At 52.7% G+C, this 22,175-nt stretch overlaps 1 protein-coding gene across 1 annotated transcript in view; it reads left to right on the top strand.

Moving 5' to 3' along the window:
* The window catches only part of LUZP1 (leucine zipper protein 1), a 34,845-nt gene extending 17,736 nt beyond the window's left edge, over positions 1–17,109 (top strand). The window contains exons 2-4 of the mRNA XM_054171135.1: positions 6,204–9,455; positions 14,548–14,712; positions 16,063–17,109. Coding sequence (XP_054027110.1) covers positions 6,321–9,455; positions 14,548–14,712; positions 16,063–16,101 — 3,339 coding nt within the window. The 5' untranslated portion in view covers positions 6,204–6,320 and the 3' untranslated portion in view covers positions 16,102–17,109. The remainder of the gene's footprint in view (positions 1–6,203; positions 9,456–14,547; positions 14,713–16,062) is intronic.
* Positions 17,110–22,175: the final 5,066 nt, after the last annotated feature.

Consider the following 22,175-nt stretch of genomic DNA (forward strand, 5'->3'; position numbering starts at 1 on the left):
GAAGAGGCTGCCCAGGGCAGTGCTGGAGTCACCTTCCCTGGGGGTGTTCCAGCAGCTGTGGACCTGGTGCTTAGGGACATGGTTTGGTGCTGAGCCTGCAGTGCTGGGTTGAGGGCCGGTCTGGATGAGCTTGGAGGTCTCTTCCAACCAGGGACATTCTGTGATACTCTGTGGGTTTTCTCCTGTTCCCACAACTGTGCATCAGTATGGGATCAAGATGCCATAAGGAGCCCATAAAAAGGCAAAATCAAATAAAGACCTTTCCTTTCTTCTCTCTGCCTGATGGAAGGCTCTGGCCATAGTGTCCTTCATCTGCTGCAGTTTGTGTCACCAGTGCCCTTGTTCTCTAAAAATGGCAGAGAAGTTCTGCTTTCCACATAAAGACTGACATGCTGGCCTTCTCCCAGCCCCTTCACTGTGGGGCAGGGGAGGAAAATCTTGCCATTGCTGTCACCATGGTGAGCTATGATACAGGCACAGATCCTCAGCAGCATTGCTGTGTTAGAGCATGACATGTCCACGCTCCCTGCGTTTGCAACACCAGGCACCCTTCAGTGCAGCCTGCAGATGTACCTGTGTCCAGCTCTGCAGCCCTCAACACAGGAAGGACATGGACCTGATGGAGCAGGTCCAGAGGAGGGCCACAAAAATTATCAGAGGGCTGGAGCACTTCTGCTCTGGGGACAGGCTGAGAGAGCTGGGGGTGTTCAGCCTGGAGAAGAGAAGGCTCCAGGAAGACCTTAATAGCAGCCTTCCAGTACCTGAAGGGCTACATGAAGGCTGCAGAGGGACTGTTCCCAAAGGCCTGCAGGGACAGGACAAGGGAAAATGGTTTGAGATGAGAGCAGAGCAGATTGAGATTGGATGTGAGGAACAAGTTCTGCACCAGGAGGGTGGTGAAACACTGGAACAGGTTCCCAGGGAGGTGGTTGGGTTTCCATCCCTGGAGATAATCAAGGTGAAGCTTGACAGGGCTCTGGGCAACCTGATCTAGTGGAGGATGTCCCTGCTGAGTGCAGGGGGTTGGACTGGATGACCTCTGGAGGTCCCTTCCAACCCAGACTGTTCTGTGCTTCTATCTGCACGTGGGGCACAATCCAACAGAGACACCTAACCTACACTGCAGGTGCAGAGTGTCCACTAGGACCAGAGTGTGGTCTCTTCAGCTGCCCCCTGACCTGCCTGGCTCTCTGGGACTCAGAGGGCTGCCCTTGCTGCCCTGGATGTTGCTGGCTGCCATCCCCAGGTCTGTCTTTATGCCTGAAGTGGCTGTCAGCCTCCTCATGCAATTTGAATCTCTAGTCCAGATACCTGCATTGCCTAAGGCTCCCTTTCCCCAGGTGTGTGCAAACACTCCCAGCATTGTGCTCCGTGCCAGTGCAGTTCCCACGGGTATTCTGAGCAGTATTTTTAGCAGAGCTCACAACAGGAAGGCTCTAAACTCACTGCAGTGTTTGAGGAGGGGGAGGGAGTAGTACCAAGGGTGTGCCCCCTCCATAAGAGCATGGACATTACACCCACTCTGCTCCTCATCTGCAACTAGACCACTTGTGAGCTGAGGAATACAAAAGTCAGCCTGTGTGGATTTCAGTGTGGAGGACCCCAAGGGCTCCAACTACACTGGGACAGATTGCTCTTCTATCTGATTTGGGCTCTGCTTTAATCTCTGGCCTCTGATGAGAGTGCTGCTTTCCAGGGCCTGCCAGAAACCTCTGCATCTTCAAGAGCAAAAGCAGAGTTGAAAAGAAGGTGGTTGTAGGACAAGGCATGAATAGTTCTCATTCATCTTCAGGATTGGATAAAGCTGAACCTTCCCACACAGGATGAGATGTTACCTCTGAGTGATGCTCTTCCCTGGGAGACCAGCAATGCTGGCCCCCTCCACCAAGGTGAGGGCTGCTGCATTGTCAGTACAGCAGCACATGAAAAACGCTCCAATATGAAGTGCAAAATGTGCTCCTGAGAGAGAGCAGAGTCTCCTAACACTCAGCAGGCACAAATGGTAGCATTTTTAGATTGGCACAGGGGAGAGCACAGTAGGAGTGGGTGCCAACAGTTGTTCCCACATGGGTGTGTTGAGGACATCCTCAGACTCAGAGCAGTGGGCGTCTGTGGGACTCCTACCCACAACCAAATCAGAGCAAGGAGAACAATGTGTAGGGCAAGATGCTGCTGTGCATCAGGACCCCCACAGATGCACAGTCTAAGGTCTTCTGGTAGAGCTCATCTGTGCAGGTCACTGTGTGACTCTGTTGTGCAAACAAGAGGATAGAGTCCCAGGGAGAGATTCTATCCTGCTGCTAAAGAAATGTCATCATCAAAGTGCAGATGGGGAGCAAGGCTGGGTGTGCAGCAAAAGCTGCACTTAACAGCCTGAGGGGGAACTGAGAATGGGAGATGTCCCAGGTGCTGGACTCTCACAGCTTAAACAGGATGGTCTGTTCAAAACCACAGTCAAAGACCCCTGAAAGACAATCTCTGCTGAACAGTGGAGGGTACTGATAAATGTGAGTGGTTAGGGGATACAGGCATGTTGAGGGAGACCAGAGAATCCAATGACAAACCCATGGGGAAAAAATAGAAGCTGAATGAGGCAACATCTGGAATATTGTGTCCAGTTCTGGGCCCCTCAGGTCAAGGACTCAGGGACCTGCTTGACAGAGTCCATCTGAGAGAGTCGTTCACCATTGGGATGTGCTGCCCAGGGAGGTGGTGGAGTCCCTGGAGGTGTTCAAGAGGGGATTGGATGTGGCACTTGGTGCCATGGTCTAGTCATGGGGTCTGTGGTGACAGGTTGGACTCTATCTTTGAGGTCTCTTCCAACCTTGGTGATACTGTGACACTGTGACCCCCCCTTTTGAATGGCATCATAGAGCCACAAAGCTGCTGCAGGCAGTGGAACATCTCCCTGTGAGGACAGGCTGAGGCAGCTGGGGCTTGGAGCTGAGGGGCCTGAGGGCTGCCCTCGTTGCTGGTGATAAAGATGTGGAGAGCTGGAGCCAGGCTCTGCTCAGGGATGTCCAAGGACAGGACAAGGGGCACTGGGGGCAAGCTGGAGCAGAGGAGGTGCCAGGGGAACACTGTGAGGGTGCTGGAGGCCTGGAGCAGGCTGCCCAGAGAGGTTGTGGAGTGTCCTTCTCTGGAGACATTCAAAACCCTCCTGGATGTGTTCCTGTGTGACCTGCCCTGGGTGATCCTGCTTCTCCACGTTAAGCTGGTTACATGGAGCCTCTCTCACCTCTTGCAGTAAATCATGTCAGCTGGAGAGATATTTGGGAGTCCCAGGGCTACTTCTAGCAGAGCTCTGATTACCTCCAAAGATGGGGGTCCCACAGCCTCTCTGGGATCTGTGTCAGTGTTTGACCACTTTCTTGGTGGGGGGCAGAAAAATAAGTCCTAATAGCTACTTGAATTTTTTTCTCCTTGCAGCTTGTATCTTGTGCTGCTTTCACTCAGAGGAGAGCCTGATGCTTGCCTTCCCTACATCCTCCTGCTCGTAGCTGCAGGCAACAAAAGGTCTTCACTTTCCCTTCCTCAGGCTGTGTTCCAGTTCCTTCAGCATCTCCTTGCACAGCCACTGCTCCAGCCCATGGCTGTCTTGGTGGCCTCTGCTGGACTCAGCCCAATTGTTCTGCATCTTTCTTGTACCAGGCTGTCCCAAACGTCCCTGCACTCCAAGTGTGGCCTCACAAGAGCCAGGCAGAGAGGAGGGATCCCATCCTTTGACCTGCTGGCTACATGCCCACTGACACAGCCTGGTCTGTGGCTGACCTTAGCCAGGACACACTGGAGAGCTCTGTGCAGCTGTCTGTCTCCAGGACTGCTCACATCCTTTTCTGTCAAGCTGCTTTGCCACCCATCACCTCTAGCCCATCCTGTTGCTGCAGGAGCAGGAACTTGACTCTTTTGTGGAGGCTGCTGCCCACCCCTTTCTCCAGCCAGTCAGGGTCCCTCTGAATAGCAGCCCTGCCCTCCAGTGCATTATCCATGCCTCCCCTCACCTCTTATGAGCATCATCCACAAACTTGTTGAGCTCATTAATAAAGACTTCAACCATCATCAGCCTTTGAGGGATCATCACTGCTGTAATCCATTCATGCAGTTAATTGCCAAGGCCATTTTTCTGCTCCATTTGAAGAGTTGAGTGTTTCCTCCTAAATCAGGCTCTCCTCTGTGCCTCTGAGCAGCTTCTGGCATCCACAGAAGAGATTCATGATGCAGTCCCAACATCTCTCCTCTTTATGATCAATAAGTTGTGACAATGTAGCCAAAGGGTCTAAATCTTGACTGGTGGTTCACCTGGAGCTCTTCACTCCGCACTAACCTCTAAAGGCAGTGCCCAGACTCTGTAGCAACCAATGTCAGCAACACTGGGTCCCTTCCCTGTGCCCACAGCCCCTTTTCCTTCATGGCAAACACTGCATTGGACCACTCCAGGCCATCTCCCAGGGTGATCTCCCTGTTGTCTTCAGGGCAAGGTCTCCTCTCTGTCTCCAGCTGCTCACTGAGCTCCCAGTCACAAGTGGCTAACCGCTGTTAACCCCTGTTAACCATGGCTAACCACCATTAGCCATCACTAACCCCTGTTAACCATGGTTAACCACCATTAGCCATCACTAACCCCTGTTAACCATGGCTAACCACCATTAGCCATCACTAACCCCTGTTAACCATGGCTAACCACCATTAGCCATCACTAACCCCTGTTAACCATGGCTAACCACCATTAGCCATCACTAACCCCTGTTAACCATGGCTAACCACCATTACATCCCTGCTCTGGGCCTGCTGGGAGCTTTGTTTCAGGGCACTGCTCCCTTTGGGTTTGCAGTGAGGCTGTGCTGAGGTTTCTGAGTGGGATCTGCTGGCCCCACAGCGGCTGTGGGCAGTGTGAGGGAGGTGGCCCTGGGCTGTGGCGGTGAGGGGGAGGACGGGCATGCCGCTGAGCTTCCCTGCCGGCTGCTCTTTTCAGGGCTCCTCTCAGCTGCCTGAATCCCAGCACGTGGCCTGGTGACCCCCACCCCGAGGGAGGGAGGTCCCTCGGAGAGGGGTGGCAGGGTGCCCAGCGTGCACAGAGGCTTTCTTGGCAGGTCTGTCCCCCTGCCTGGCAGGAAATGAATCACCTTTGGTCATGGGGCGCTGCAGCCTCCCTGCCCTCCTGTCTCCTCCCCACATCCTGATCCTTGCTTCTTGGTGCTGTGGAATAGGAAACTCCTGAATGGTTCCTCTGCAGGGAGCTCCACAACAATGCTGGAAGCCAAACTCTGCTTCAAGGCAGGCAGCCAGATGAGGGTGTGGGGCAAAGAGCTGCAGCCGCCTCCATCCCCTCCAGCAGTCCTTACACATGCTGGGGTCATGCCTCGAGCGCCAGGACAGGACAATGCCAGTGCTGCCAGGGATGGCACATCCTCCAGTCTGACCTGCTCAGGTGGTCTCCCTGCTGCTTGCTGCCAAGCACAGAGCTGCATTTTGTGTGTCAGCCTGTGCTCCTGTGCTCACTGGCAGCAGCACATGGAGGAGAGGCACAATGTGTGCAGCTGCTTGTCTCCTGAGTTGGTGAGTGAGGACAGCTGAAGTCAGAGGCAGCTTTGGAAACTGGATGGAGAAGCTTGGAACTCCACTGCCACAGTGTCCTCAGAGTGTGACTACAAGCTGGGTGAATATTTCTGCCAAGCAGCTTGTAGGAGAAATATTGGTGGTGATGGGCAGTGCTGCCTGGCAGCAGCAACCCCACCCTGCATCTGTGAGCTGGGGGATGTGGGGGCTTGTCCCCTGCTCAGTGGCCACCAAAGGGCTGGGGATTGCATTTTCTGGTTTCCAGCTCTTGTTTATGGTTCTTGATTCTTCATCTCTAAGGTGTACTCAGGAGACTGGTGCAGTGCTGAAAAGAGAGGTGTCTGCTGGCATTGGTGTGGCCACGTACAGGGACCCAAGTCCTGCCCAAGAGCTTGCATGGGGGCAGGGGCGAGGGCCTGTGCAGACCTGCAGCCTGTCCTTCCCTCACTCGCAGGAAGAGGCTGGGTTTGGAAAGTGCAGTGTAAATGGACACTAGCTCTGCTCTGCAGTCCCATTGCTCCTCAGTTAGCACTCAGAAGTGTCTTAATTAACAAGCTCTTTATATGAACATTTCCAGTCTGACTTACACAGTGAGAGTGTTTGCGTTCTGAGCTTATCCTGACTTGAAGCATTCTTTCTCTTTCAAGGTGAGACTGGCTCTGTTCAAAGGAAGAGTAACGTACCAGGAATACAGCAGGTGCTAAGGACCACACTGTTCACCTAGCCTAAGCAAAGCTGTCCCCTAGAAGGAAGAAGAAATCACCATGGCAGAATTTGCAGGTTACAAGGAAACCTCCAACCGGCACCTGCGCTTCAAGCTGCAGAGCCTCAGCCGCCGCCTCGATGAGCTGGAGGAAGCAACGAAAAACCTGCAGAAAGCTGAGGATGAGCTGCTTGACCTCCAGGATAAAGTCATCCAGGCAGAAGGCAGCAACTCCAGCATGCTGGCTGACGTTGAGGCCCTGCGGAAGAGAGTGCTGAAGATTGAAGGCAAAGACGAAGAAATCAGGAAAGCCGAGGAGCTTTGCCGCTTAATGAAGGAAAAGCTCGAGGAGGAGGAGAGTCTGACCCGAGAGCTGAAGTCAGAAATTGAGCACCTGCAGAGGAGAATGGCAGAGCTGGAGAAGCTGGAAGAGGCCTTTGGCAGGAGCAAGAACGACTGCACGCAGCTGTGTCTGAGCCTCAATGAAGAAAAGAACTTGACCAAAAAGATATCTACAGAGTTAGAAATACTCCGAGTGAAAGTGAAAGAACTGGAAGCCTCTGAGGACAGGCTGGATAAAACTGAGCAGAGCTTAACAGGTGAGTTAGAAAAACTGAAATCCTTAGCTCTGAGCTTCATCACCGAGAGAAAATATTTTAATGAACGAGAGAAGCAGAATGAGAAAATAATCCAGGAGCTCACCCAGAAGCTAGAACAGAACAACAAACTGACCAGGGCAGATCAAACCAGAAACGCTTCCAACTTGCTGGAAAGGTCATCCAATAACCTCCTGGACAGAAATGATCTGAAGATCGAAGATGACTTGACTTCTGCCTTGCCCTCGAAGGAGACCAGGAGGAAGGGAAGCGTGGACTACCTGAAGCACGTAGAAAACGAGAGCAGGAATAAAGCGGAAAACCAAAAGAATAAAAATCAGGAAGACAACAAAGTGAAGGATCTCACCCAAGAGATTGAGAAGCTTAAAACCCAGATCAAGCGTTTCGAGTCTCTGGAGGAAGAGCTGAAAAAAATGAAAGCCAAAAACAACGACCTGCAAGACAGCTACCTGAGCGAGCAGAACAAGAACAAGCTCCTGGCAGGGCAGCTGGAGGAAATCAAAATGCAGATAAAGAAGCAGAAGGAGCTGGAGAACGGAGAGCTGGACAATGAGGACACAAGCTTCTTCAGCAGGGGCAAACACGAGAGACCCAAATACAGAGGTGTCACGGCTGATCTGGCGGCTGCCCGGCACAAGCCGAGGGAGCTCTCACCGCAGCAGCGCCGGGAAAGAGCAAGGAACAGAGATTTCTCTGTCAGCAGTGACAGCTACAGTCACGGCGGGAAGCAGCTGCTCAGCCCGAGCTTCACGAACAGGAAAGCAGGAAAGGCAGCCGGGGCATCTGCCCTTTCAGACACTGCTGGGACAGATACAAAAAGACTGGAAGAGAGATCTTCAGTTTCCACTTTTTCTTCTGGTCAGAAGGAAGGCGGTGCCACGCAGCACGAGGGGAAGAGAGCGAAGGAGCAGCCATCTGTCCTCAGCCGCTATCCACCTGCTGCACAGGAGCAGAAGTCTTGGAAAGCGCCTTCCAGACCTGTTGGTGATGCAGGCCTGAGGTCCAAGGCTGAAAAGCCATCCCAGGTGCTCCGTGGCAGCTGCCAAACCAGTGCTGACACGCAGGATGAGAAGTCAAGCAAAGGCGACTCAGTGGCTGCTTTGGCTGAGAAGCTGAAATCCAGTCAGGCAGAGGTCAGTGAGGGCTCGGGGGACACACTGCTCACCCGAGGTCATCACATCTCTTCCAATGGCACAGCTTCAGCACACAGGTACCACCTCTCTTCCCATGCCTTGGCATCTGACTCCACTGGCTCTAAAGCAGAAGCAGTGACCACTTCTGCTGCATCACACCGACAGCCCTCGGAGGGGAGGGCTAGAAGAGCAATAATGTCCCAGGAAAAGGAATCTGCAGAGGCCCCACTTGAAAGCGTGAAGGCTCCGACACTCAGCAAGCGCTCGCAGCGCTCCAGGAGTCAGGAGGACATTCTGCAGATTCTCACAGGTCTGGATAAAGAAGAGATGGAGCAGTCTACAACTTCAGCAACAGATCATGTAAATGCTGGCTTGAAAAACACCCAGAGTAACCAGGAAAAGCTTAATGCAGATGAAGAATCGGGAAGAAGCAGAAAAACCAGCACTCACTCAGAGCTTGAGACCAGAAAGAAAGTCGGTGCCAAGCAGTTCTCCAACTCCAGGGCAGTTCCTAGAGCATCACCTTTTGAAAATGACAAAAGCACTGCCAGTGAGGAAGACTCCAGCAAATGTATGAAACCACCAGATGCCAGTGCTGGAGGATTTCAGCCCAGAAGGTCATTCAGCCCAAGAGAAGCTCTGAGGTCAAAAGCTGTCATCAAACCTGCCATTGTTGAGAAGGATATGAAGGCAGTCATGGGAGGGACCATTTCTGAGGCAGAGTCAGAAAAACAGAAGTCTGTTCTAAAAATGGTGACAAGCAAAATGACAAGCAGCATCACCATCTTCCCTTCTGAGCCAACAGCTCCAAGGAGCGCTGCAGATCCCAAGGAGAGGCATGTTACCACCAGCAACATCAGAGTTGCTCCCAATGAGCCCTCACCACTAACAAACAATGTCCCCACCCCTTTTGAGATATCAATCAATAAAAACGCTCTGAAATTACCTGAGACAGACAGAACTGGAGAGGCAGCATCCAGAAGTAAGGCAGAAACAGTGGTCTCCAGAAGCAGCATTGTGATAAAGACCTCTGAGCTCCTGGAAAGGAACAGCGAGGGGCCTGCAGAGACAGCTGGCTGGAAGAGCCACGGCCTCGCAGATGCAGCTTCAGCAGAAACAAAGCACGTCACTGTGAGAAGTTCCTGGAGAACAAGACAAGGCTTACATTCCCTAGAGGACTCTCAAACCAAAGTGGAGAAAAGCGCAGCTTCCAGTGCTACAAACGTGTGCAGGTCCTCAGTGGACCTCTCAGACATGGCAGGGAACAGTGCAAGAACAAACTCCCTGGATCAGACCTCAGCAAGGAGCAGTGCCACGGCCAGCTCCTGGAGTGCCCCTGAGCTGGGGTCCCGAAGGACCAAAAGTAACTTGAGTGCATCTGAGCTGCTGCCACGCAGGAGCTATGCCGGCGACCCTGCAGCTGCCTGCCACCGCACCATGCCGCTCGTAAGTACCCTGTGGGAAGCGCTTGGCTTGCAGCTGAAGAGCTTTCCCAGGTCACCTCTTGGTTGTGGGGTCCCTGATCTGAAATCCTTGCTGCTTGTTTCCGAAGTGCTGCCCTGTCCCTGCTCCTGCTGTCATCAGCTGAGCTCCTCACTTGTGAACTACCTGATTTAGGCTTCTTGAAACTCCATCCATCTGCTTGGGTCTTTTAAGGCCATGTGAGTAACTGTGTAGTAGCATTTGGTGCTGCCAAGAGGAGGGAAGACAGTGTCACAGCTTATGTAGGACATGCTGTGCTTTTCAGAGTGGCTTTGCAGTGCACTGCCAGCTTGAAACAGAAATGAAAGCATGATGGAAGTCATGTACAGACACAGCTCCTTTTGGTTAGGAGCTGCAGTTTCCCCGTGTGAAACCAGACTCCAGTCTCAAAATGCTTCCTGAGCATCTCCTACACAGATGAGTGCTGGCTGGAGCCACAGCCAGCCTGGTCTGTGTCAGTATGCCCTCTGGAAAGACATGAGAGCTCCTGGGATAGCTGAGCTGAGCTCTTTCCTGTCCCTGTTCACTGGTACCACAGCGAAGGGAGCTCTTCACAGCAGAGCTGACACATGCAGACAGCTGGGCTCATGAGCTGTGTCCCCAACCAGAGCTGCAGGCATCAAGTGCCCCTCTAGACCATTAAAGCACACACTGCAGCTCCTGCACTGCTCTTTAACACTCAGCTGCTCTAAGCAGCTGCTGCCATTGTCAGTCTCCAGGAGGAGCCCAGCTGAGTAATCTGAAAGGGACAGAGTCAGAGCTGAGTTACTCTGGCATTGACAAGGGTGAGGTGGTGAAGATATGAAAGGAGTTCTACCTTTGTAAAACTTCTCTCCCACCTCTGTGGCAATGAGAGGCTCAGAAGAACTGACTGCTTTGCTTTGCAGAATCTGTTGCTTGCTGTCACAAAGGGCAGGTTGGCTGCCTAGCTACACTGGGGTGCTCAGAGTACCTTCTCTCCTTGGCCAGGGTCACAGGCAGCCTCTGCTGCTCCGTGAATCCAGGCAGAACTGGCATGACTGAGATTGTTGTTCTGGGCAATAGCTGCTCCTGTGCTTGGGAAATGGGAGATCCATCCCTGGGGCTTCCTCTGTCCCAGGAGTTTGAATTCCCAACACCCACAGCCTTGAGCCTCACAGATTTCCACATGCAGCTGGGCTGACAGGTGGTCAGTCCTGCAGGATGGGCACTTGGCTCACAGGTGGTCAGGCCTGGAGCCCTGCAGGATGGGCACTTGGCTCACAGGTGGTCAGGCCTGGAGCCCTGCAGGATGGGCACTCACAGGTTGCTCTCCCGTTGCCCCATGGCAGCCTGGCTAGGGCTGAGCACAGCTCTGCAGTGTGCGCTGCATGCAGGCTCCAGGCCAGATCAAAGTTGACAGCTGTGTGATGTGCCCTCAGCAGCTGCTGAAGTGCATTTCAGAGAGCAGCCTGACCTCTGCATGGCCATCCTGGGTATCCCTGAGGAATGAGGTGGCTTCCAGCCATGCCTCTGGCTGCAGTGACAGTCAGGAAGGTGACCACAGGAGTAGTTCACCTGAGGCTGAGCTCTCTCTGCATCATACTCTGACCTGAAGTCACCCTGGCACCATGTAGGCACAAACCTGAATTTTTGGTCACAAATCAAGTGTATATTTAGCTTGTAAATGAGGAGCATGAAGTTACCCTGAAGGTACAGATTTACCAGATACACCAAACTGTGCCTCTTTGGGCAGCTCCAATTACTGCAATATGCCCTTGGGAAAAACCCACCCAAAATATCTGCCTTTGAAGGGCACCTTCAGGCTTATAAGATGCCTCATCACAAGCAGCTTGCTGCTGGATTTGTGTTTCAGCTCAGGATCTCTCTTGCAGAAGGTTTGGCACATGATCTGTGCTGACTTTGCACGTTTTCCTTTCCTGTGAAGGCATCAGGGGCACCTCTTCCCAGCTCCACACTCTGAGTCTGAGATTGCCTTAAGAACCAGAGCTGCAAAACAAGCTCTGTGCTGGCTGCTTGGCCAGAATGAATCTTCCTGTCCTCACAGTGCCTGACTACTTGCTGCAAGTACTTGCTACTACAGCAAGCTGGAGGCTTGGCCCCTGCCTCAGCCTGGCCCTCAGGACAGAGCCAGTGTAGCACCTGGCAGTAATCCTTGCAGGGAGGTGCCAAGGCACCTTCCTGGTTCTGTCACTGGTGTGGGCAGAAGGCCCCAGTGAAGCTGGAGGAGGTGTCAGCAGCTGTCAGCTGTAGCAGCTCTTCAGAGTGCTGCTTTGGAAGACCTGGAGAGCAATTGGTGCTTCTGGACCACAGGATCACAGGATGTCAGGGGTTGGAAGGGACCCAAAGAGACCATCAAGTCCAACCCCCTTGCCAGAGCAGGACCATACAATCTAGCTCGAGCCACAGAGGAGCACATCCAGACAGGGCTGGAAAGTCTCCAGAGAAGGAGACTCCAACAACCTCTCTGGGCAGCCTTTTCCAGTGGTCTGTGACCCTTACAGTAAAGAAGTTCCCCCTTGTGTTGAGGTGGAAGCTCCTGTGCTGCAGCTTACATCCATTGCTCCTTGTCCTATCCCAGGGAGCAAGTGAGCAGAGCCTGTCCCCTCCCTCCTGACCCCCAGCCCTCAGATATTGATAGACCTTGATCAGATCCCCTCTCAGTCTTCTCTTTTCCAGACTAAACAGCCCCAGGGCTCTCAGCCTCTCCTCCCCAGGCAGTGCTGCAGTCCCTTCAGCATCCTTGCAGCCCTCCCTTGGACTCTCTCCAGCAGATCCCTGGTCCAGCTGAACTGGGGAGCCCAGAACTGAACACAGTACCCAAGATGAGGTCTCACCAGGGCAGAGTAGAGGGGGAGGAGAACCTCCCTGGATCTGCTGGACACAGTCTTGATGCACCCCAGGACCCCATTGGCCTTCTTGGCCCCCAGGGCACATTGCTGTCCCATGCTGAACTTCTTGTCCACCAGCACTCCCAGGTCCTTCTCCACAGGGCTGCTCTCCAGCAGATCACCTCCCAGCCTGTCCTGCTGCAGTTTGTTCTTCCTGCCCAGCTGCAGGACTCTGCACTCATCCTTGTTGAACCTCATGAGGTTCCTCTGTGCCCAGCTCCCAGTCTGTCCAGGTCTCTGAATGGCCTCACAGCCTTCAGGTGTCTCAGCCAAGCCTCCCAGTTTGGTGTCATCAGCAAACTTGCTGAGCAGACTCTCTCTGTCTGTTCCCTCAATGTCATTGATGAAGAACAGGACCAGACCCAGCACTGATCCCTGGGGGACTCCACTAGTTACAGCTCTCCAGCTGGGCTTGGCACCACTGACCACCACTCTTTGAACTCTATCATGTAACCAGTTCTAAATGCACCTCACTGTCTGCTCTTCCATCCCACACTTCCTGAGCTTGCTCACTAGGATGTCATGGGAGATGGTGCCAAAGGCGTTGCTAAGGTCAAGGTATGGCTGGCTGCTGCTGCTGGAGCTGGAGTCCAGCTCCCTCTGCTGCTTGCACCGAGCCCAGCACAGCGAGCAGGCTGCAGTGCAGGCTGAGGGCATGGGCGTCCTCTTATCTTGTGGCTGTGACATCGATGTGGCTGTGACAGGAATGTGGCTGTGAGAGTGATGTGGCTGATCTGGGCACATGGAATAGGTAGAACCCTAAGGACAGGCTTTTCTTCAAGTGAAGCTGTGCACACCTGCTTGTGATGGGCAGGTCTCATGGAAAGGTCTCCTTGGCATCAACCAGGGGTGTGCTGCCTCTCACCCCTTCTGTGTTCTGCTGCAGGGACTAACACCAGGTCACCCTTGTCACCCTTGCTGACTCCACTCCAGCTTCTCCTGAAGCAGCCAGCCAAGGCACAACATCATTTTCATCTTTTCCTTGGACTTCAGTAACTTTGTCCAGGGGCTTAATTCTGTTTTGTGGGACTCCTGGTGGGTCACATTCTGTTCAGAACATCTCCCCAGCTGCTTGTCTGTCACCAGCAGATTGTCCTTTGGGGCTCTGGGGCAGTACCAGGAGGTACTGGTCTGCATTGCCAACACATGGGGGTGGCCAGCCCAATGGGCCTGGCTCAGCTGTTTACCTGTGGAATTCTTTGAGGCTCTCTGGGTTGATGGCCATAAATTCATGCTGCATGACAGCAGAGACGCTGCCAGATGCCCAAGGGGATGAAGCTCCTCTGTGCTCACTCAGTGGTGTCAGAAATCTGTTCCACCAGCACCCACAGCCCCTGCCCAGGGTGTCCACTGTGTTTCAGTAAACACAGCACCACACCCCAAGTGAGCAGAGGTGATGAAGCCTTCAGCAGCACTTTGCCCAGTAGCTGGTGACATGACAGCAGCTGTAAGTTCACCGGTCCAATGGTTTGGGTTGTTGCTGATGTTGAGGCAATGGTGCCTTACAGCGTGCTGGAACTTGTGGCTAAGGAAGTTTTCCAGCTAGCACCAGCAGCAGCACTGCCCTCTTGCCAGGGAGGCTGACAGGGACTCCTCACTCATCCCCACAGGTGACCTAGCCAGCCCTTATGCAGCCCCTAGGTCTCTGAATCCCAGGGCATGAGGCCACTCTGCAGACACTCAAGAAATGTCAGTGAGTTTAAAAGGTGCCAGGCAGATGGATCTGTGAGGACAGCAGTGTAGGACAACCCCACATGACATCTTCATTGCCAGCAAAATGGGAGGTCGAGGTTGCTGGCCACCCCCCACCCATGGTAGTTAAAACTCAGAGTTAGTTCTGAAGTAACTGCTCCAGGCACTAAGGTCTGGGGTTTGCTGCTGAGACAGTCTCAGGCTGCAGGCACTCTGGGCCCAGCAAGCCACACAGGCTGAGCCCAGCTTTGTGCAGAGGCCACTCCCTGAGCAGAAGACTTGGGCTAAAGTTACTGGGTAGTTTGAAAAAAGCCCCCAGTGACCCAGCACAGAAGTGAGGACATGCCAGAGCTGGCCTGGTGGCCCAAGCCCCTCCTTTCCAAGGAGGCTCAAGCCAGCACCTTGCACTACAAACACAGGACCAGGTACTCAGCACTGTTCCAGACCCCTTCATAGTCCCAGGTTCCCAAGCCTCTTCCTTTTCTTTTGCACAGGATGAAAGCAGAGATGTCGTGCCCAGTTCCAGAAGGAAACACTGTGGCTCTTCTGAGTACCTCTCACAGGCTGACACAGCAGGGAAGAGGGCAGCCAGCAAGGTGGAGCTGCAGGACCCTGTGTCCAGCCCCCAGGCACCGCTGGATCTCCAAGTGGAGGAGCAGGTATGTGAGTTCAAGGAGCATGCAGTGTAAGTGTGGCGAGGCCAGAAGCCAGTATCTAGACTGACCTCCCAGTAACAGAACTTAGAGAACCTGCCCAACATGAATGCAGGAGAAGCTCAGTCTCAAATGAGCACAGTTCAGAGGTGTGGTGTCTGCTGCAGGGCCCTGGTAAATTGCTTCTTTCCTACACTGGAAAAAAGGTTGACTCTGTTCTGAAGTTGTGCAGCTTTATGGCTGAAGTCTTTCTCCAGGGAATCAGAGGCACTGCACCTGGGCATCCCCTGGCACACACTGGTCAGCAGGGGCAGAAAGGAAATGTTTGATGAGACAAAATCAGAGCTCCTGGCTCACCTCCTCTGCCTCCTGCTGTGTACCTGCTGCACACCTGCTGCTCTGCCTCCCAAAACACATCTGTCTGAATACAACAGGGCAGAGTGCCCTGCATTACAGTGACTTACTGCCTGGAATATGGATTCCAGCCTCTTCCCAGGGGCTCCCTTTTGAGGAGTGGTCTGGGTCATTTGTTGCCTGGAATTCTTCCTTTCCCACTGCCCACAGCAGAGAGCATCTTGCCATTTGTGGATTGTCCACAGCAGAATTATTTTAAGGCCTCAAACCTGTCATCAGGGTATCTTACTGGACAGGAGTTGTTGATTCTTGATGTAAGAGCAGCAGGACTGCAGAGGGGCAGCTGAGAGCCCTACATGGTGATGCCTCTTGGTGAAGCTGCACAAAATGAAGAGCCCAGAGGGACATCATCCCAGCTGAGCCTTGCAGGCTGGCATTTAGAGACAGGCGGTGTATGCACTAGGGAACTGTCACTGTCCTTGTTGGTAGCTGAGGAAAGAGACATCACAGCAGTGCTCTGTGTGGTCACTGAAAGGAGTTACCCACAGTGACATCCTGTACTTGAGGCTGTGCTTCCCTTCTTGGCACAGTCTGGGTCAACAGCAAATAAAAGCCTGGGTGAAGTCAGGTGCCTTTAACACAAACACCATCATCTGGCTCTTTTGTCTTGCCCAGACCTGCCCTGGCATACAGGAGCCTGAGCACCCCACACCTAGAGCCATGCTCTGACATTAGAGCAGCTTCATCTCCTCTCTGGTGTCAGCTATTGTGCATCTCATTTGCAAGAGCCACATTGTGGGTGTGGAAGGGTGTGCAGGGTATGCTGCAGCATTGAAAACCTATGTGGGGCAGGGCTGGATCATTCTGCTTTGGGCTGAGATCCTGACAGGCTTTTGGGTGACTGCCTGAAGGCAGTCCTGATGCCCTGCCCAAGAGCAGAACTGCTGGCAGGGGCAGCTGCAGGTGCTGGCCAGGCTGATGCCATGGGGTTGTCTCTTTCAGGGTGCTCCCCGTGCCTGCCGGACGACGTCTCGGAGGTGAGCTGTGTCCTCCCCACGCCAGGAACAGGCCACGCGGTGAGGCAAGAGGCAGGACAGCCCTGAGCTGTGGGTGTCACACCTGCTGTAACCTCTCCAAGGGCTTCAGCCAGCCTGAAACCAGTTTGCTAATGTGATTTGCAAGGTACAGGAGCTTTATCAGTGAATTCTTTTCCTTCATTGCTGAAGAGGCAGCTGCAGAGACTTTGCTCAGGGGACTCCCACTTTTCATCTCTGTACCTGCAAACTTCATCTTCTCCATAGGATGATAGGCGTGTCTCCATGTGGAAAACCTGGACTGCACAGCAGCTCTGAATGATGGTACTCCTTGGGCAAGAGAGAACTTGTTAACCACCTGCTTTTAGCCAAGATCCCAGAGGCGTCCCTGTGACTGCAGCCTATAACAGCTGGCCCACACAGCTTCACGATGGAAAGCTTTCAGCTCCTGGGGAGAGTCTGCATTCTCCTAGCACAGCCTTGCTGGCCTGGCTTGTGGCCACCTCAGTACCTGTGTTCCAGCATCCTCTGTGTCTAGACAGGACGACACCATGCCCCATTGCTTGCTGTACACAGCAAGAGGGAAGGTGAGCTGAGAATGTTTAGCAGCAGTTTCTTCCCTGCTGCTGGCAGTCTCTACAAAAAGCTTTGCATGACCTGCTCCTCATCACCAGCTGAGAGCTTGCACCAAGAAGTCACCCACAGAGCCAAACCAACAGCAGTTCCCACAGCACTAAAACCTTCTCCTGACCTGTGCTGAGGAGCTTCCTTACATGAAGCTTTATATCCACCATGCCCTGCAAACAAGAACCCTGCTGCTCGCTGTGAGCAGCTGAGCTCCAAGGGAAAAAAGAAACAAGCAGAATGTTCTTCCTTCCAAACCCAGGTTGGAGACAGCAGGACTGGATCCCCAGCTGAGCTGCAGCATGGCTCACTGGGCAGTGCTTCCTTTTCCAATGTTGAGGTGGTTTCCCAAATTTATATTTTTTACCTTTTTAACCCTTCTTCTTCTTTTTTTTTTTTAATTTCCTCCTGAGTGTCAAGTTGCAGAAGACTAAAAGAGAATCATTCAAAATGAGAGCTAAGTGGCAGCTCTAATCATCCTAAAATTAAATGATATTAAAATCAATTCTATCACCTGCTCTCTGTTCCCATTTCATAGCGTGGCAGAACTAGCACAGAATGGGATGAATATGGCATGAAGTACAATGGGGGGAAATTGAACTCCAAATCCAAACTAGAAGTGAAAGGAACTGAAATGCTGAAGTTAAAGTCAGGTTTCTGAAAGGCCTTCCCCTGCCCCACATTGACCAGGAAGTGCTGAAAGCCACTGCAGCTCCTGCATTTTTCTTTACAAGCCTGTGAAATTGCAATACCCACCCTGGGCAGCTTGCTTGGCTCAGGGGTTACCTGTCTGGCAGGATCACCAGCACCACCACCCACAAGGCTTCCCCTGTCTCCTGCAGCTCTCCCCACAGCTGTTGAACACAATCACAGCCTGACCAGAAGTGCCAATCTCAGCAGCATGCTCATGGGGCTGGCTTGCTTGCTAGCCTCTGCCAGCCTCTGGATGCTACACTCTGACTCTCTGCCCCTTAGTTTCATGCTGAAGAAAATCTTTCCCTACAAAACTCAATATGCTGCCTCAGGTCCTCACTGCATGGCCGCTTTGCGCTGCTGCAAAGCGCGGCTGCTCCAGCCCCTGTGCCTCCTGAAGCTCCCGTTTGCTTCACCTGGGAGCTCACATGTGGGCAGTGTCTTGGCATCTACCTTCTCCTCAGACAGCAGTCATCATTTATCTCCATTTACATTCCCAAACCTGCTGCTGAGCAGCTCTCCAGCCATGCAATATGTGCTCAGTGACAGTCACCACGAGAGAACCACTGCTGACAATCTGCCTGGCCTCGCAGTGCAGTCCCACAAAGCAGCAGCACCCTGAGGAGGGCCTTCCCTTGCCCCATGTCACTGCTGTGCAGCACTTGCAGCTTCATTTTACACACAGCTGGCCAGCACATATGCTCTGAAGAGGAACAGGATTGCTTTGAGCAGTGACTGCCTGGCTTTCTTCCCAGCGATGAGCTCTGCGCACATCCCACAGGACGGTTGGGCTGCCCATACACGGCCAGCAGCTCTTTCCTTCTCATGGCCTTGGCATGGATCCAGCTTAGCATGGTGCTTCCAAAGCTCTTCCTAAAGGAACTGGTTCAGTCCTGGCCAGAAAAGCTCTGCATCCCTACGACGTGACCCCCCTGGGGTTACACAGGATTCAACCCCACAGCTCACCCCAGGGACAGAGCTGTCTGAAACCTCACCAGCAGCAGGAGTCTCTGGGTTTTCCCTTCTGTCAGCCAGGACCAGGCCACAGGCAACTGGAGGGGCTTCCCCCTGCTGCTCAGCCAGCTCAGCATACAGTGGGAGCCCCAGCTGCTGATCCAGCCATGCAGCTCTTCCAGCTCTGCTCTCCTCAGGTGCTTCTCACAGACGCTGCCTCTTCCTCCAGCTGCCTCTGTCACCTGTTCAATATTTCACAGCACATGCATTGAACTGCTCTTGACTCAGTCTCACTTGCTTGTAAATAATGAACACAGATGTCACTCAGTAACTCTGCACTGGGTTGTTTTTAACACAACTGAGCTTCAGTCTGAGAAAGAAACCCTCTGTAAGATGGACAGGGGCCCTGCCCTCCCATTGAGTGCAATAGGAGCCGACTGTGCTATTAAACTTGCAGCAGTGACTTCAGGAAACCCAACATGTTTGACCCCAATTGCACACTGTTTTGACCAGCTGTAAGATAGTCTATGTGTAAATATTGCCAGCACTGAAGTATTTGTAATTTTAGCATATAAATATTGCAGGCTTTGCAGTGGGCTTGGCAGTGCCACGAGGCTGTGCACTAGGCTCTGGGGTAACTCCAAAGTTGTAAATGTCTTTGCTGTACAGAGGAAGGGTGCCAGTGCTCGCTGCTCCCCAGCACACTGAGGTGCTGCTCCCCTGTGCAGAGCCAGCAGCTGCTCCCAGAAGGGCTGTCCCCAGCCCAAGGGCTTAGCAGCTGGCTGCTTTGTGGATCAGCTTCCTTTGTGTCCAGAAACATCCCACCAGCATGCCTCTCCAGGCACTCAGGTAGCATGGAGGAGTCCAACCACCAGTCCCATGCATTGTCAAACTGCTACTCGGTGGACAGGCAGGGAAGAGCCACAGTCCTCCTGTGGACAGTACCTCCAGGAGAGCAAAAGAACGAAGCACAGGGCAGGGTGGCACTGCTTGGTGCTTCAGGACACTTGACAGCAATTTCCTAGCCACAGAGTGAAGCAATAGTCACACTGGTGTCATCTCCAACAAAGTAGACCTCATCTCTGCCACCCTTGCACATCACTGGAGTGGTGGAAGCACTGCTCCAAGGCCAGCCTCCAGTGGACTGCTCTTTATGTGATGAAACATGAAGCCATTGTTCGCAGATGCCTCTCATGGTCAGTAACCTAAGGACCCAAAGGATCACCTTCCTAGGCTGCCCTCACGCAGTGCAGGCTCCTGCCTTGGGGACACAGCACTCTGGGCTGTGTGGAATGTATTTTAAAGAGAATAAATCTATTTTTTTGTATTTGCAGACATGTATTTGGGCTGGGGCAGCTTAGTTAGAAGACAAATAATGCAGAAATCTTTCCATGACAGACTCATCCAAGTTAAGCAGATTTTCCAGGGTCGTTGCCTGCTCCCCTGAACCAAACTTTGTGTCCAACACAGCTATCAGCACTGTTTCACCCTCTCAAAGCTCACCTTGTCTCAGCGTGCTCAGTAGAGGGAAGCCAGCTCTTTCCTCCCCAGGCTGCCCATGCAGTGGCCACAGATGGTGCTCACCTCCTTCCAGTTACACAGTGCTCTTAGTCTGCATGCCAAATGTAAACACACAGTGTAGCTGCATGCCTCTCCTGACTCCAACACTGTCAGCTCTGCAGTATATAACCAATAAAACTCTTCTCTTTTTACCAGTCTGTGCTGTGGTGTTTGTAGCTCCATTGGTGCTGGTGCCCCCCTGATGAAGTGCTGAGGCAGCTCCAGCCTGCACTGCTGTGTGTGAGAGCTGAGTCTGCCTCATTCTTAGCTTGGGTCTGGGCAGATCTCACACAGCCAGCCCTAGGCTGCAATAAATTCACCTTTGTCAAATCAAGATGAACACAGCCACTCTGCACTGGCTGACCTGGGCCCAGCATTACTGGGAGCACGTTGGAGAAGAGCTCCACACAGGTGAGTGAGCCACCTTGTCACTGGGATTGCTTCACTGAGCTAGTGCAGGTGGCAATGGCACCAAGATCTGCTGCCAGCTCCTGAAGGAAGGTGGAGGACACAGAGGTCAGTACAAGAGGCAAAACCTCCTTCACCATTCTTAATTTTCTGCTGGACCCAGGTACAGCACCTGTCACATACAGAAGGATTCCCTTTTAGCAGAACCACATCATGTGGACAGGAGGTGGATTTGGAAGGGGCCTTGCACCACACTTTGTATTGGCCAAAGCTTTTCTGTCTGCCTTGGGAGGTCAAAGAGTCCTCACAATGCCTACAAACAAATGTCCATCTTCAAACCTTTCTCCTTTATTTGTACCTCTGAGAAGGTTGCTGCTGTAGATCATCTTCATTGGTGAGATTTGGAGCTAAACTATGCTGCTCTGCCCAGATCACAGAATCACCAGGGTTGGAAGAGACCTCAAAGATCATCGAGTCCAACCTGTCACCACAGACCTCATGACTAGACCATGGCACCAAGTGCCATGTCCAATCCCCTCTTGAACACCTCCAGGGATGGTGACTCCACCACCTCCCTGGGCAGCACATTCCAATGACAAATGACTCCCTCTATGAAGAACCTTCTCCTCACCTCCAGCCTAAACTCGATCCAAGGCTGTTCCTTCCTGTGGGCTCTTGATCGCCACTTGCAGAGGTCTATGCAGTGTTTACATTTTAACTCTCAGATCACATCCCAAGGTAGGATTTGGCCAAGCTACAGAGGTAGCTGACAGCTCCCTTTAACTCTGCAAACTCATCTGCTTACCACCATTGCTACCACTCCAAGCAGAGGCACAGTCCCAATGCCCTTGTAGAGAGGTGGGGACTGCTGGTCTGACTGGAGCCAGTCCCAGTGACCTCTGGATGTTTTTAGCACACAGCATCACCTTTTCCCTGGCACAGGGGACACTGCCTGCCTATGACCCATGATCCCACCAACAGCCTTCCTTCCACCAGCTCTCTGGTGTGTTTATCCTTGTTAAGAGTTTCATTAATGTGCTTCTTAAACCAAGGCATCTGAAATCCAGACATACTTCCTTGGTTTTGGTACCTGCACAGTTGCCATACACCACTGCTGTGAAGTTCTCTACATTCAGCTCGAACTGGAATTCTGTGTAGCTCTTATCAACTTCAGTCCCCAGAGACATCTTCCCTTCTATATTATCTAAGCATGCTGCTGGCATGAAGTCAGGCACAGCAGCCACAGCCATTTCCCTTCCAAACCACCACCAGATAAAGCAGCAGCAGTTTTTTTATCACTTGGTGGCCTACACACTACAGGAAAGTCTCCTTTCAGTCTCCTCAGCTTGCTGTGGATTTAAGCCAACATCTCTCAGGCCTCAGAAGATCAAGGGTAAGTCAAAGTGTGGTAAGGGTGGAGGGCACCCTGCTGCTGAAGCAGCCATGGCATGAAAGAACTGAGCCAGGTCAGGAGGAAATGAGTAAGTCAGCAGCTGAGTCTTTGCCATTGCAGTTTAGCTGGGAGGAACATTGCCTAACTTGGTCTAAGGCCTCCCTGGGCTCATCTGCTCTAGCTCACTTTCAGGCCTCTATTAGGATTTCAAGGCTCCTGTTCACAGGCTGCAACCCCATCACCTCCCCACACTGCAAACAAACATTTCCCTTCAGCCCTCTAATGGGGACATGAGCATGGAATAAGAAGAGGTGTTGGTCCTCTAGCAGAGCAGGACAGAAAAACTAAAAAGCAGAGAGACCATGGAGAGAGACCATGGTTAGATGAGAGAGAAATCAAGTACAGAAAAAGGAGGATGAGAAAAGTTGGAAGAAAAAAGAAACAGTCCA

The sequence above is a fragment of the Dryobates pubescens genome, chromosome 20, assembly GCF_014839835.1.
Source record: "Dryobates pubescens isolate bDryPub1 chromosome 20, bDryPub1.pri, whole genome shotgun sequence".
In the NCBI taxonomy this organism is placed as follows: domain Eukaryota; kingdom Metazoa; phylum Chordata; class Aves; order Piciformes; family Picidae; genus Dryobates; species Dryobates pubescens.